The following is a 15,235-nucleotide window of genomic DNA, read 5'->3' as shown; positions in this document are numbered from 1 at the left end:
TTTCTCCACTTGGGCTGCAGATACAGATATTCTGGGATGCTGGGATGGTATTCTCCTATTTTCCTGCGTTCAACTACCATTCATCTCAGAGTTTAACCAAATTATTTGAATTAAAGGGGCAGCCTCTACAGAAAGGTGCCACGTCTGCCTTCAGGCTTTTATTTGGGCTCTTGCACAGGGAAGTACCTTATGTGCATGGCTGGGTATCTTCTGTCTGCACACAAATCTCATCCTTAAAGTGCTTCTTTAGTCTGATGTTTAGATTTTAATAAGAGAAGAAATTTTGACCTCTTGTGAAATTCTCTGGCTTGGTTAAAACGCTGATTTTTAAAGCGGGGTTTCTGGGCCGGCCGATCTGTTTTTTCTCCTGGATAGGCTTTGTAAACAGTCCAAATAATATTTCTGTATTTGAATATACTTAACTCAGCAAGAACAATGCAGCCTTGTGTTTTTACACCTGCTGGCTGTATATTAAATACCAATGTGGAGAGGGGTGGGTGCTAGCTTACACTTGCATCGTCTTTTCTCGTTCGCTTTACATAACCTGAATTTTGTTTGTTGAACAATACACAGAACTGCATAAAAATACTAAATCAGTATTTCCCAGAGAGCTTCGTCCAAACCCTACGGTTCCTTAGGCTGCATGTGGCATTTGCAGGCAAAAGCTGTGCTTGATTGCTATTAGCATTTAGCTGGCAATCGAATGAAAAGCATTTTAAACACTCCCCAAAAGCAGAGGACTGCTGAAATCTGGGCTGCCCTGTTTGCCTGAAACTGCATGTTACTTGAATAACAGCATGGATATGTGGAGGAAGTGTAGTATGAGTTGGTTCATAATCTGCTCAGTGACTGAATTAAGATGTCGTGCAATGACAAGTCTTAAGTCTTCCCTGTTTTGAGAGTAAGAATAGTGAAAAGCTTTAACCAAAAGCTCCGGGAAATCTTTTGAGCATGAAAACAGTATTTCAGTGCTGCTGCCTCTTGGCTTGTATGTGTTTTCAGAGGTTTCAGGAGCCAAACACATCCGTTTTACTGATTGCAGAGCCCTGCAATGTCCTGCAAGTCTTTTTGTAGAAGGTGCTTCCTCTAAAAAGCAATGTTTAGAGGACTTCTCAGTCTTCTGCAGGACTTGCTTATTAATTATTAATAGGAGGTCAGATGGCGAAACTTTGGTGGATCGTTTTGTCCAAATAATTGTCCTGTTGAAGAATGGAAGATAGGGAGATGAGTTTATTTCTTATCTTTACAGTGATGTTGGAAATAATTAGAGAAATACTGGAACTCTGTTGCTGCAAACTGGTGGTGCGCTTTTGTGGACCCAAACAAAAAGTAGGGTCAAGAAATTCTGAAGTTTTGCTTTGTCTCCTCTGCCTTTGGTTTAAAAGAAATTGTGTGCACACACTGGAGTGGACTGGCTCTAGTGGACAGCTTGAAAGGAGCTTGGAGGGTTGAATTCATCCAGAATCTCAATTGAAAAGAATTTAGAATGCAGCAGGAACTAAAGAGCTTATACTTGTTGTAGTAAAGAACTAGTGATAAAATACTTGCCAGCAGCTTAGAAACAGTCTTAGCCATGTCCTAGGAACAAGGGGCTTAGAAGAACCGTGCTTCTGCTGTTCTAGTGTCTAACTGATGGGAAGGACTTCAGATTCTTAGTTCCTAATGTGTGTTTTTATATAGAAAACTATCCTCAAGTTTCAGTGTTTTGTCTGGAATTCACAGGGAAATTCGTAAGGTCCCAGCTGAGGAAAGCACAGGAAGGTGGAGCTGTTATTTTGTGGAAAGCTTCCATCGGGCAAATTTGGGTCACAGCTTAGGCCTGTATTGGATTTATAAGTGCTGTGCAAGTAATTTAAGTGCTATGCCTTCTGTTTGAATTTCCTCAACCTGGACAGCATCTATCCTCACTTCTAGGAGTTTCTTGACAGAAATTGTCCTTGGCCTTCCTGTGATCCATATCAGTGTTTCCTGTGGAAGTGTTTCCTCCCTGGGGTCCCATTATTGTACCCACCTTTGAGCTGCAGGTTGGTTTTGGTGTCTCGGAGCTGCCAGCAGTTCACAGGTTGTCCTGTCAGGCTAAAAGGGCACCTTGCACTCCCTCACATCAGCACTACATGGTTTTGTTAGGGGCATTGCTTCCTTTTGGGCATAACTTGAAAATGTGTGAGAGACAAAGGGTGGTGAAATAAACCCCAACTCCTTGCTTGAACGGCATTTCAAATCCTGCAGCTTTCTTTTACGTGCGTGAAAACAAAGTGAAAAGAGGATAGACTGCTGAAAGTAGCGTGGAGAGAGGTCAGATTGTCTGGTTTTCACTCTTCACTAATTATTGCGCTGATTATGGCAATTTAAAAAAGTTCTGAACTGGGGGGAGGTGAAATACTTCTTGGAACACTAAGCATATGCACTCCATGCAGTATTGTGCAAGCAGTATGTCACAGTCTGTGCAGATAATCTCAGGGCTCTGGAATTTCTTAGGCTTTGAACTTTGACGCCTGGAACGCTGCTCGTGTTTCACTGCTTTGTGCCACCTGTAAAATCACATTTGTCAGGAGGTGAAGTGAGTAGATCTTTAGTACAGCCACTGAAGCACTAACTAGTCTGTGTAAAGGGAATACCATTTTATGTTGTGAGATGAGCAGCAGAACTTAGGGTGCTTACCCCAAACAAACTGTCTTTGGGACCTAATTTTTGCTCTGTTGAGGAAAAAACCCCCGGTGCTTCATCTGGTGTACATTTCTGTGGACTGCTACTTTATACTGATCAGTGGCTTGTTTTTTCTTTCTTTTCTCTTTCCTTCAGGATATACGACTCAAATCCTGAACAACCAAATATATTCCAGGTGGAGCAGCTGGAACGTCTCAAGAACGAACTGCCAGAGCTGAAAAGCTGTGTGTGTCCCTCAGCTGGCCACTTCAAATCCATGTGAATGCCATCGTAGTTACCTGGGAGAGAAAGCTGTAGATAACTCCAAGAGTGCTGAGATGCAAAAGGACTCATTTTAGGCAGAATGCTGTTTTGTATCTATAGAATTTTCATCATGGGAATAGTTCTGTCTATGCTTTCAGGTTGGTTTGTTTTAATTTTAAGTCTTCAAACAGCAATAACTGCGTTCCTCCTTCCTAACAGTCCTTAGTAAAATTTCAAACAATGTTAAAATACGCAGCCAGTTATAGTTGCCGTTCCAATTTAAATATACAGTTTTAACTTTTTTTTTTCCTCAAATAATCTCAAATCTTTAAAAAGAAAATTATCGCTAGGGCTTTTTTTAAAAAAAACAAAATTAATTAAAGTGGTCTCAGTAGTGAAACTCTGAAACTAAATTGTACAGAAATGACAATAATCTGATACTGAATATGCTGAAAATTTGTTTTGATTTTGATTTTACTTACAGGCTGACAAGCTGTAGCATTTATCTGACAGCAGGGAATTAAGAGAGTGATTTTAAGATACATATAAATAGACCTGGCCTATAAAAAGATCTGATCAAATTGGTACCTCATGTATATGTATTTGCACTGGTAGATCCTCCTGTACAAAGCTTCGTGCCATTTTAAAATATTTATTACTTTTTTTTAGCAAACTGCAGCTCGCTTTCCCCACTTCATTGGCCTTTGTTTCCTCAGCTCTCAGTTCAGTGGTACAGTGCCCGTGCACAGCAATCAGGGAGGAACCACGAGCACGGCTCTTTCTTTAATCCCACCCGGGGCCTGCTGAACTTTTAAAAATGTTGCTAATAATCTTAACTTTACAGAATTACAGTAACATCTTCAGTGGTGGAGAATCTTACGCAGTAACCTTAATGACACAGAGTATGTACCCTGCACAAACTCGACAAAAAATGCATGCTTTATCTATTAAGCATGAACTTTAGGTGTTTGCTGAGGTCCTTGCATCTTTATGGTGCTAGTTACGTGTGAAGGGTGCAAGGACCAGCTCAACAACTTAATCTCCTTTGCCTGAGAAACCACAAGCCTGTTATTCACAAACGTTTGCAGAAGAGGCTGTACCATACGTGGTTCGTCTTACTTACATAATGCAAGCTTACTGGCTTTTGTATTTCGCGGGATTTTTTGGCTTTTACCATGGAGCAAGAATCACAAATGAATTCAGATGATCAGTATTCTGTTGGCTGGTATCTATCCTCTGTAATTTATTACAAAGTCATAGTTTTAGGGTTCTTAATAGATGAGTATGCATGTCCCTTCTCCTCCTGACGTTGCAGGTCATGCCAACACGACAGCTGTAACTTTCTACTGAAGTGTTAATGTATAATAAGAATGGAAGATATTTATTTTTTTTTCTCTTGTAAATTGACAATGAAAACGATAGTATGTACTATATTCTTTATATTCAGCCATTGCTACATATAGAACCGATTGTACAAAGAGTAAAGCCATTGCAAATAAGTGCTTGAGCCTGCACTGCTGAGCAGTTTGAAACAGCTTGTTTTGACTTGTGCATTTTAGTATTTAAAGTTTGTTTGTCCTGCACAAACGGCACAATAGTGATTAGGTATCTGGAAGCCTTCTTTTATTAAAAAAAACAAACCCAAACAAAACCATGAAACAACCCTAAACAAAACTGCAAGTGTGTGAGCTGTGTTTTTGAGAAGGGGAAGGGGGGCACCGAACCAGAATCTTGGCATCAGGAACCTGTGGCTGTTACTTGCTACATTAATCCTATGGGATTAATTCTTAAACTTTTTCTTCTTAATTTTTTTTTCCCTCTTTTGTGTACCCTGTGGGATCCTCTTGACAGGTCTTGAGGGCTTTGCTGACTGGTACTCAACTCCCAGCAGAGTTTTTGTGTCGCTGCTTGTGCAAGCTGGGCAGCACAGCCACAGGGATGTTCTGTGCAGAGGGGGTTTAAAAGCTGTGCTGTGGGGAGCCCCCTCTCAGAATAACCCCAGTGAGGTGCTCAGGAGGGCTCAGGCACCCTGAAAATCTTATTTCCCAGCCTCCAGTGCTCAGGGAATAGCACTTGCCTGCTGTGTGAGGGGTGGAAATAAATCCACCCACCGTGGTGATTTTACGGGACAGTTTTGAGCGGCGTCGGTGTTGGTGTTTTCTTGCTGACTCCCTTTTTACTGAGCAAGTTGTGTCAGCAACTTCTTCCAGCCCTGAGGAGCTTCACCAGCTTTCCTGCTGTGCCACTTCTTGGGGCAGAGGTGGCTTTGCTCCAGCCAAGGGACACCTGCAGAATTTTAACCCAGACTTGTGTGAGCTGTAGAAGGGGAGACAGAATTTCTCTCTTGATTTTGGAGCATTTCCTTCTGGCCCACCCAAAGACCGGGCGCTACATCTGTAGTACTGGTTGCTGAATGCCATTCCCACCCTGGACAGGGAGTATGGACTGCTCCAGCTGGAGCAGCACAGCAGCTCTGTGCCCTGGAAGCCATCTGGGATGGACAGCACGCAGTCACGTACTAAATGACCTCTACAGCCGCCTTGGAGGGACAGCCATTGGCTATGGAAATGATGCCTGTCCTTGTGTATATTTGTATATCCATGTGTGCATGGAGCTGGGCATGGCAGAGCTGTGTTAAGATGCGCAGTGGCACTTTCCACCTAGGAAATTTGGGTGCTACCTCCGAAATTTCTCCAAATAACTGGGCCTTCACGTATTTTCAGTCACATAGATCTTGTACCTTAACTGCAAACGTGCAGCAGAAGTCCTGCCTGGGGAAACTCTTGCTGTCTCCACGTTTGTCTCGCTCCCCTGGAATTACATCCCACATCCTGGAGTTTGGTGCTTTCCTTCTTAGCTGAATCCATCATATCAATCTCCCAGAGCCCAGCTTCAAAGCTTTAAACAGCCAGCAACTGCTTCCATACAGTTCTTAGAGAAAAAAGCCAGCCCTGGCCTTCCTCTTACAGCCTGTAAACTGCTCCACATGCAGGTCTTTGCTCTTTCTTTTCACCGTGTGTGCCCTCAGCTTCTCTCACAAACTCTGTGTCCAAAATGAAAAACCTCCAGCAGCTTCTCCCACAGAGAAGGTCCTGGAAGAAAGATCCAGGGCTGGACTATCCCTTTCTTTTGTAACCTGTGAACTGCCCTGAGGTGATTCACTTTCCCTTCTTCAGCATCCAGACCTGAAGCCCTCCACTCACTGCTCCCACTGAAGGTGTCAGGATATAAAAGATGTTGGCTTTTACCTACTGTCACCATTCAGAATTGCTAGACAATTAAATGTTCTGTCACGCTGCCTCAAAAACCCAAAGGGTAGCTTTGAAGTCAAAAGTGTCTGGACCCTGCTGGCAAAACGTGCCAGGACAAGGAGAAATTATTTCTTTTGGAAGGCAAGCAGCTCTCCCCAGTGTTCCTGGTGCAGATAAGAGGCTCCCCAGGGGCGGTAAAGGCCAGCACCTGCTTTCTGTGTGGGAGCAATCCACTCCCAGGAGCCCTGCACCCAAATCTGGATGCTGCCTCCAGGGTTGAGTACATCCACCAGGGACTGCTCTAACACAAAAGTTCTCTCCAAAGAGCTGCTGCTGCTTTGTACCTCCCAGGGCAGCATCTCCTGCACCACCACCTGTGGGCTGAGGTGCTTTCCTTAGCAAAGGCTTCTTCATCCTCTTTCGGGAGCTCACCTGGGATTTGGATACCAGCTCCAGAACTCTGTATGTCCAGGAGTCTCTTTCAGAGAAACCTTTCCAGAACAGAAAGCTCTTAGTGGTTTGTACCTCCCCAGGGAGCCCTGTCGTGTCATCCTTTTCTTTCAGCACCTGACACGGACAAGAATAAATGATTGCTTTGTAGAAATTGACAGCTATTAGATGAACTTGTGAAAAGATGAGATGGCAAAATGCCAATCTGCTCAGAAATATTTACTACACAATAAAGCTGCTCGTGCAGTGCTCTGTATATTGCACCAATAATATAATAATTATCAAATGGAGATCGATGTTAGCCGTGTCACTGACCGTGGGCAAGTCTCTCACTCAGCCTCCAGGAGTGTTCCCTCCCCAAGGAAAGGATCTTTATGCATCTACAGGAGATGTGCTGGGAAAACTGGGAGTGATCTTTTGTGGGGTGAACAGGTTGATTGTCCTTCAACTTCTAGATGCTGTGTTGTCCTCAGCAGGACGTGTTTGAGGCAGATGTTACCAGCTCTTCGGTTTCTCACTTCCCTAAGCAGGCTCTTCCACATCCCTCTTGATGCCCACCTCAGTCAGGAGCATCCCCATGAGGGGCCTCGTTTGAGAGAGTTTGGTCAAGCCGCTCTCAGCGTTCTTCAGCTCTGAACCCAGTGTTCTTAACCCCCTGCTTCTTAATCTGTCACCGAAAATTTGTAAAGAAGACAGAGAAGGGGTTCTTTAAAGCTGTCCAGCCCTTCCAAATGGAGCAGCACCAGTGCCCCTACCCCTTACAGTGCAGTCACTTGTTCCTCACACCAGTCCCGTGGTCCTAGGAACAGGAGAGCTTCATCTCTGTCCTTCCAGAGACAGTGAGACCCCCCCCTGGGGCTGTGTCTGTGTCTCCAGTGCCTGTGTTCCCGCTGCTCCCAGCTCTCACTCTTTGCTGACTGGTTTCCAGGTCTGCCTCATATCCAAGTCCTCACCCATTATGTGTGGCTGGGTCACTTCAGGGCAAATGGAATCTCACTAGAGAAGTGGGAAATCGGGGGGATGCAGCAAAAACTCTCCCACCTTTGCAGAAGTCACGAAGGGCAGCATGGACTCTGCATTGAAGTGAGAAAAGGCCTCCAGAAAAAAAAAAAAAAGGCATTACCTACTTAAATGTTTTTGCTTCAATAGGCTGGAAATGATAGAGCTCAAGGTCCATCCCATCCCTCCAGTGCCCCACCAGCGCCGTTGTTCCGTGCTTGCTCTGCCGTGTAACCCTGCCCCTCACTTAATCTGCTAATTCAAAGCATTTGCCCCATTTTTCTGATGTTGCAGCCTCCTCCCCTCACCTGCCTCACTGCTTTCTCCAAGCCACTTTGTACAGTTTTCCTTTCTCAAAGGAGCTCCTCTCTTTGCGCTTTTTGGCCTCACCTTCTGGAGTTCTGTGGTTTTTGCTGCGTGCCCAAGTGTGTTAACAAGGAGTAAATATTCCCTGTGAAGAAGAAGAAGAAGGGGAACGACTTGCTGCCATGGACTGCCGACGAAAAGCAAAAATTGAAATGAAGCTGCCGGGGAAGTGTCATCACTTTCGGTCACTTGTGTTCCCTTGGCGTTTCCCATCTCCTCCTGAGCTGCCGGCGGTGCTTTGCCCTGCGGTTTGACTGCCCTCGTCCCTGGCTGGATGTTTGCCCCGTGTCACATCCTGCCCTGCCTTTGGCCACCAGCCGTGCTGCGCGACCGCCCCGGCTGTGCGGGGCCGCTCTGGCTCTCTGCAAAGGACAGGGGAGGCCGGGCCCTGCAGGGGGACGGGCACAGGTGTCCCCTGCTGCCCTGGCTGTCCCCGCGGTGCCGCTCGGCCCTGCCCCGGGGCACGGCCGGGCAGCGCCGCCGCATCTCCCCTGCACCTGCCATGTGACCGGCTCCAGGTCACAGGGTTTGGCCACACCTGTGCCACTCACAGCTGTCCTCATCTGTCAGCAGGGAGCAGAGAGAGCAGAGCAGGAAGGGGAGGAAAGGAGGAGGAAGCGAGTGCAGGAAGGGGAGGAAAGGAGGAAGAGAGAGAGGGAGAGTTGAGGAGGCTGCGTTCGGCGCTGAGGAGCGGAGTGGCCCAAAATCACCGCGCCAGAGGCTTCCGATGTCCTCCTCGGCTTCCACCAGCGTTTTGCCCAGAGGCCTGGCCGTCCTGACCACCTTCCCAGATGTGCTCTTCATCCCTGAAATCGTGAGTGCTGGCCTTTCCCTGCGGGAGGGCCGTGGCTGCTGGGCGCTGCAGGTGTCTCAGGGGCGACGCTTGTCCCCAAACACGGCTCCCTCAGAGCCGCGAGGGGCTGGGGGCAGCTCGTCCTCGGAGAAAAGCCGTGAGGCTCTGAAGCGCTCCTTTAAGTCCGCAGTGGGATTTTTTTCGGGCGCCTTTAGAAAACATTGTAATTTCCTGCCGGGAAAGAAAAAAAAAAAAAAAAAAAAAAAAAAAATCGGCGGGGTTGCTGGTGGGCTGAAACCGAGCCGGGTAATTAGCCGGGAGGTGATTTCAGCACGGGCAGAGGATGAGCTGCTGGCTCGGGGCAGGGGGACAGGGCGAGCTGAGGGAATAGTTCTCACAGCAGAGCCCGGGCAGCGCTGCTCCATCAGCCGCCGGTGCGGGGAATGTTCCCGAGCGAACACCCAGGAACTTCTCTCCGCTTCGTAACTTCACCGAGCAGAGGGATCAGAGTGTTTAATGGGCCGGGGAGCTGCGGTGAAAAGCGTTCTCTCCGAGCGGAGGTGATAGGATACAAAGTCTCAACTCGAACCTTTTGCCGGTGTCCTCTGCCCCGCTCAGGAAACGTGCTCGCCTCACGAGAGCTTGGGAGGCTTTTTTCCAGGTTTTGAGCGCTTTGCTCCGGCATTGAAAGCTCTGGCTGAGCGTTGTAGGGGTGGCGTGCAGATAATTTCACGCTAAAAAACTTTGTCATCTGGCACCAAATCCTCTCCTGTCACCCGGCTTGGTCCACACCCCTGGGATTTACAGCATTTCCTTCTTTCTGCTGCTGAGAACAAGGTAGCAAAGAGGATGTAGAGAAAGGCTTTGCTTCAGCCACTCCAGTGGTGCTCTGCAGAGCCGGTCTCTGCCTGAGAGCATTTGCCCGATTTTTCTGATGTTGCAGCTTCCCCCATTCACCTGCCTCAGTGCTTTCTCCAAGGCACACTTTGTACAGTCTCCTTTTCTCAAAGGAGCTCCTCTCTTCGCACTTTCGGCCTCAGCTTCTGGAGCTCTGTGGTTTTTGCTGAGCTCCACCTTTCCTGCAGCTATGTGAAGGAGGATCGTTGGATATTAATGCTTCCCAAATAACAGGACAGGACTGCCTGCAGACGTTCCTCAGGCTTTTACTGCAACATCAGCCTCAGCGTGGGGCGAGACAATTGAGAGATGGCAACAGCTCCCGTCCTGCGGCCGGAATTCTCTGTGTTTTAAGGCTGTCTACAGCAAATTGTTAACAGCTTACAGACATCTGCATAACCCAACCATTAAAACTACACCTACACCTTATATCTAACAAGAGGTGCTTGTCTCATATGTTTTGCTACTCAGGAACTTTTCACACTCTTCCATAAACAAAGCACAAAACTTCATAATTAAATTTTTCTATTATCTTGCTTAACGTATTTTCCAACTCGCTAACACAGCACAAAACCACAGTTTTATTGTTCTGCGTCCTTGTTCTGGCATCTTTTTAACTCTGGGCCTACATCTGCACTGCTGTGAGAGTTTTCTGCTTTTTCTGTTTCCTGCAGAGGATGTTGAGTGCCTGTGGAGGTTTTGGCTGGGCAGACACTGCCCACTGAGCTGTGTTAGCCCCGGTGCTGAGCCTGCTGTTGGCCTCAGCGAGTTTATTCCCCTTGAACTGTTTGTTTGTAATCCCTGTCTCCAGGGGATTTGGCAGGGCTGCAAGGAGCACCCTCATGCTTTGGTTTGGGTAAGATCTGGAAATGTGCATCCCGAAGGAATGCTTCTGGAAGCACCCAGGATCCACCCAGGAGGGAGGAATGCTGCATGACTGCATTTCTCCATCTCCAGGAAGACCCTGGGCTGTGCAGCTGTGTGACCTCTGCTGTGTACAAAGGAGGCGGCTGCCCTGAATCACAGCGTTCAGAGGGATCAAGGGTTTCTCATTCCGTAGTGGAATCTCAGGTTGCCTACCGAGATGGTAACGAAACCAAACAAAATAAAATTGGCATTTTAAATGCTAAGACAGTTGTGAAATTTTCAGAAGGTCCCACCTGCAGCTCAGATGATCGCCACGTTTGCGTGGGCTGATTAAGAGCTACTATTTTATATTTGTGAGGCTCGGTTTAATCCTTGTAATCTATATAATCTGAAGAACTTTCTGCACGTATGGATACCCAGACCTGTGTGGAAAAGCTGAAACAAGCTGAAAGCAGGTGTGTTTGCTTTGCAAAAGCTATTTAAAGGACACATTTTTTTTCTTAGACTGCTGTCCACATCCTGCTGTGAGTTACTGAAAGCCTCTCAATCCTTCCTTGCTTTTTATGAGTCTTCACCATAAAACCAAAGTCAATAATCAAACCACGTCAAACAGACTTTTCTGGGTGAGTAACCACAGCCTGCAGGAAGGAGAGATGGCGAGTGGTAGGAAGTGAGCTGTGGTGCTCCTGTATCTCGCCCTAATTTGTGCTTGGTTTTAATGGAGCAGCCGTAACGCTTTCCCCCAGGATTTTTAGCCGCAGCACACTCATTTTGTCAGCACGTGAGTGATTAAAAGGACTGGATTAGTGTTCGAGTGCCAGCCTTTGGTTGTTGAAAGAGGGACCAGAACAGCAGCACTTTGGAAAACCCATGTTCACTCAGCTCTTTGGCACATAATTGATGTAACATGTCAATTTGCACAGCAGCACCAAGGAACTTGCCTACAACTGTGGGGTGACACTAATGACGTGACGTCTTCTGAGTTACCATAAATCAGAAACTTGCAAAATGCCTGGGAGGAAATGGAAATGCCACGGAAATGGGAACGAGTGTGAGGTGCTGACTGAGATACATTGGCCATACAAGGGTGAGAATGACCTTGGAGCCAGCAAGGCTCTCCTATCTCTGGATATTTTCCTGAATCCCAGACTGGCTGGTGGTGAGGGGTTCGTGCTCCACACGTGCGGGTTCAGCTCTGGAGCTCCTTATCACTGGATGTTGCACAGACTAAACTTTGCACAGGTGCAAGAAGCAACTGGGCTGACTTGTGGCACAGAAAAGCTGCTGAGAGCGTTTCAGTGTAAAACTTGCCCTCCAGGCACTCCGCCACGCTGAACATCACACTGCCATCCTCCTGTGCAGGAGTCTGCTGGTGAGGGGATGGAGCCTGGACACAGCTGTCCCTGGGTGCCACCAGAAAACCCACAGCAAACTCCCAAGGCTGGCTGAGGAGGTCCCACCTGCTCCCACACCAGCAGCTCTGGTGTAGCCAGTGAAGGATGACCCAAAGAGCTGGAGCAGCAGTTCAAGCTTCCTTTCCCAAGCAGGAGCCGGGAGCCTCAGGCTCATTTCCCCTACCCAGAGAGTCAAACCTCTCCTCAGCCTATTGTCTCCTTTCAGTGAAATTCGCATGGAGCCTTTGTCAGGGCAGGTGCCTGTCCTGTTTGTGGAGGTGAGCTGGCTTTCACACTGCTCCCGGCCAGGGATCTGACACGCTGGGCGTGAAGCAAACACTGCTGTCCTAAATCATCCTCCCTGTTCATTAAACCAGCCCTCAGAAGGGCCTGGACCAGCCTCCCGAGCACGCTGGTGGAGGGAGGGTGTGAGTGGCAGCACCACCAGGAGGCAGGGCAACGGTCAGGAATTCGTTTGGGTCGGGATCAGTGGCAGATGCTCCCAGCCCAACGCTCAGTTTCAAGCGGAGGCCGAGAGGAACTCACGGGCTGTCACCACGCGCAGCGCCAGCCAGAGGCGTGCACGGCTTCTCCTCGGCTCCGCACAAGCCATTTACCCCACGCTCACCCTGTCCCCAACTTCGACTTTGCAGATCTTTGGGGGCCTGGTGTGGATCCTGGTGGCATCCTCGAAGGTCCCGGACCCCATGCTGCAGGGCTGGGTGATGTTTGTCTCCGTGTTCTGCTTCGTCATGTCCATCTCCCTGCTGTGCCTCTACATCTGCGGGGCCCACGGCGGCGGCGGCTGCTGGGTCACCTTGGTACGTGCCTTGGCCTGCGCCCTGCAGAGCGGCGTGCTGCTGCTGCTGCTGCGCTCCCAACCGCACCGGCACCCCGGCAGGTGACAGCGTCCTCCTTGTTCCTTAGGATGTCATCTGCCAGGAGACAGCGGCGCTGTTCTACCTCAGCGCCGCCGTGCTGGAAGCCTACACGACCTACGGCCTCGGCGTGCTGTCCCCGGGCCAGATATACAGGGAGAACATTGCCGCCGTGGTGAGTGCCTGCCGGGAGGGCCGGCAACGGCAGCACGTGGCTCCGGGGTGGCCTCGAGCCCAAATCCTCCAAAAACCATTCGGGGAGGAAGGGGAGGGAGGGAGGAAGCGGCCGCGGCGGAGCCGTGCAGCGGAAAACTGAACTGGCTGCTGTGTTTTTCCATCACAGGTATTTGCATTCGTGGCCACCCTGCTTTACGTGATCCACAAGGCGTTCTCGCTCCTGAGGTGGAAATCGTCCTGAGAGCCTGAGCGACCCTAGGAACGACGGCTGCAGCCTCCAGGCTGGGTTTGGGGTTTGGTTTTCAATGTATAGCCTATAAGCAAGCAGCTTTCTATGTGGGGTCTGGGTGATGAAGACAAGGAGCCTGCCGGAGGAAGGAATATTCTAGCACAATCCGTTTCCCTTCAGTATCTTCCAGGCTGGGTACAGTTTGATATTGGGGCCAAAATAATACAAAAAGCCATCCAGTTTTAAAAAAAACATAGTATAGTTGGGTTTAAAGGGCTAAAATATCCCTGGAGTGCAGTTTTATGTGTCCAGGGTTGTTAGTGGTACCAGGGGAACAGTGAACGAGCAGCACCAAGGAGCACAAGTGTGAAATTGTGTCGTTTTAATTGCTGTGTGCCCGTTTAGGTCTGTTCCCCGCCTCAAACTGCTGCACAAATAAATATTTTCACGTAGCTTCTGCAAACGGTGCGCTGAGCAATGGGGACAACATTCAACTCTGCTCAGGTGCGATGGGGACAACACCCAGCTCTGCTCAGGTGCAATGTAGTTCACTGCAGCTCCTGAAGGGTGCTGCTGAACCCCGAGGCACGCCAGGAACTACCACTGCCTTTGATGGCCCTACAAGGCACAAGCTGGAGGGGGCCCAGCAGCTGCAGGAGAGTTCTCTGGGTGATCAGAATCAACTGCTGCTTTTGGTGAAAGGCTGTTCTCTCGTGCAGTGCCACGGTGTCACTAATAAAGATGGCTTTGCTGTGATTTTGAGAAGGGCTGAGTCCTCGCTGCTCTTCTTTCCCTCTGCTGCACCCAGGAGCTCTGCACCCTGACAGGGCAGTGCCACCACGGGGGTTCAGTGAGTGGCTGTGTGGAGCTCGGCTGCCAGCTGGGGTTAAACCATGATAATGAATCAATTGAAATGGGGTTCACACCCAGGAAGGGATGTTTTCAACAAGCTACAGGTGCCTAAAAAACAGGGGTGTCAAATTATCTCTTCCAGCTTGTGGAGCAAAAAATGCTTCCATTATAAGACTCAAGTTCTTGGATAACAATGAGGACAAGAGGGAAATAAAAGTTGACTTGGAGGCTCCTCTCTTGCTTCATATCCAGGCAAACTTTTGACCTGTGACCATGGGTTGAAAATTTTTAATTGCAAACTAAGGAAAACATTTCTGGGTTTGGTGGGGGTTTTTTTGTTTTTTTTTTTCCTCGCTGAAAACCAGCCTGACTTGTTTCGCTTGTGTTACTGTGACAACAGGGAACTGGTTACAACAGAGGTGGAAAGAGAAATCCCTTTTCAGGGCAAGGGAGGGAACTCAAAGCCACTTTGGACAATGGCACACGGCTCCGAAGTTCAACGTCCACCTGTTGAAACTAGTTGAAACCAATTCCATCACCCCCTCGTCGTGGGGCGTGTGTGGGGGTGTTGCTGCCCGGGTTCTATTCACGCCCCTGAATGCGACACTGGAACACAATGATGTTTCTGCTGGGATGTGTTTACCGAGGCAGGGAGCTGCAGCCCTACCCCGGGCCTCGGGATGAGCTGTCTGTGTTCCTCCCGCACCCAGGTGTGTCCCCTCACACCCCTGTCCCTTGTGGCCATCACACTTACAGCCCACGCCTCGGCACGGCCCCAGCCTCATTCCTTCCTTGTCCTTTGCTTTCCCCTTGCCCACCGCACGCACACCAGTTCGCACCAGTCTGCACCAGTCCCCCTGCGTGTCCTCCTGTCCCCAGGCCGTTTGCTGAGTGCCTCCCCCACAGCATCAGCCCAGGGGAGCTTTTCCCTAGGGAGGGCTGGGCATGTTCCCCCAGCAGAGGGTCAGGAATGAACTCCTGGGGAATCTGCAGCTCTGCTCCCCTCCTGGTGTGAGCCCACATTCAACCCCATGCAGCGGAGCAGGGTGCAGCGATGTCCCTGCACGGGACAGTGACGCAGGGAGGGGTGGCTGCTGAATTGCAGCGATCTGATCTGTACCTTCCCTGCACGCCGCAGAGAAGAGAAAATGGCACCAAAGAGGCTCATCGTG

General features: G+C 49.0%; 2 protein-coding genes across 5 annotated transcripts in view; both read left to right on the top strand.

Annotated features, from left to right (window-relative positions):
- GPCPD1 (glycerophosphocholine phosphodiesterase 1) overlaps positions 1-4,584 on the top strand; it is a 40,914-nt gene extending 36,330 nt beyond the window's left edge. For 3 of the 4 annotated variants that reach the window (XM_040059572.2, XM_040059571.1, XM_040059573.1), the window contains exon 20: positions 2,803-4,584. In XM_040059572.2, coding sequence (XP_039915506.1) covers positions 2,803-2,929 — 127 coding nt within the window. In that variant the 3' untranslated portion in view covers positions 2,930-4,584. The remainder of the gene's footprint in view (positions 1-2,802) is intronic. The other variant, XM_058419987.1, reaches the window with a different exon arrangement.
- A 137-nt stretch (positions 4,585-4,721) lies between these two features.
- On the top strand, positions 4,722-14,021 carry MAL (mal, T cell differentiation protein). Its single transcript, XM_040059574.2, has 4 exons — positions 4,722-8,790; positions 12,581-12,748; positions 12,855-12,980; positions 13,149-14,021. The coding sequence occupies exons 1-4, from the start codon at positions 8,704-8,706 to the stop codon at positions 13,221-13,223; spliced, it is 456 nt and encodes a 151-aa protein (XP_039915508.1). The 5' UTR covers positions 4,722-8,703; the 3' UTR covers positions 13,224-14,021.
- Positions 14,022-15,235: the final 1,214 nt, after the last annotated feature.

Source organism: Hirundo rustica, chromosome 3 (genome assembly GCF_015227805.2).
Source record: "Hirundo rustica isolate bHirRus1 chromosome 3, bHirRus1.pri.v3, whole genome shotgun sequence".
In the NCBI taxonomy this organism is placed as follows: Eukaryota; Metazoa; Chordata; class Aves; order Passeriformes; family Hirundinidae; genus Hirundo; species Hirundo rustica.
This window is presented reverse-complemented; position numbering and strand designations above follow the sequence as displayed.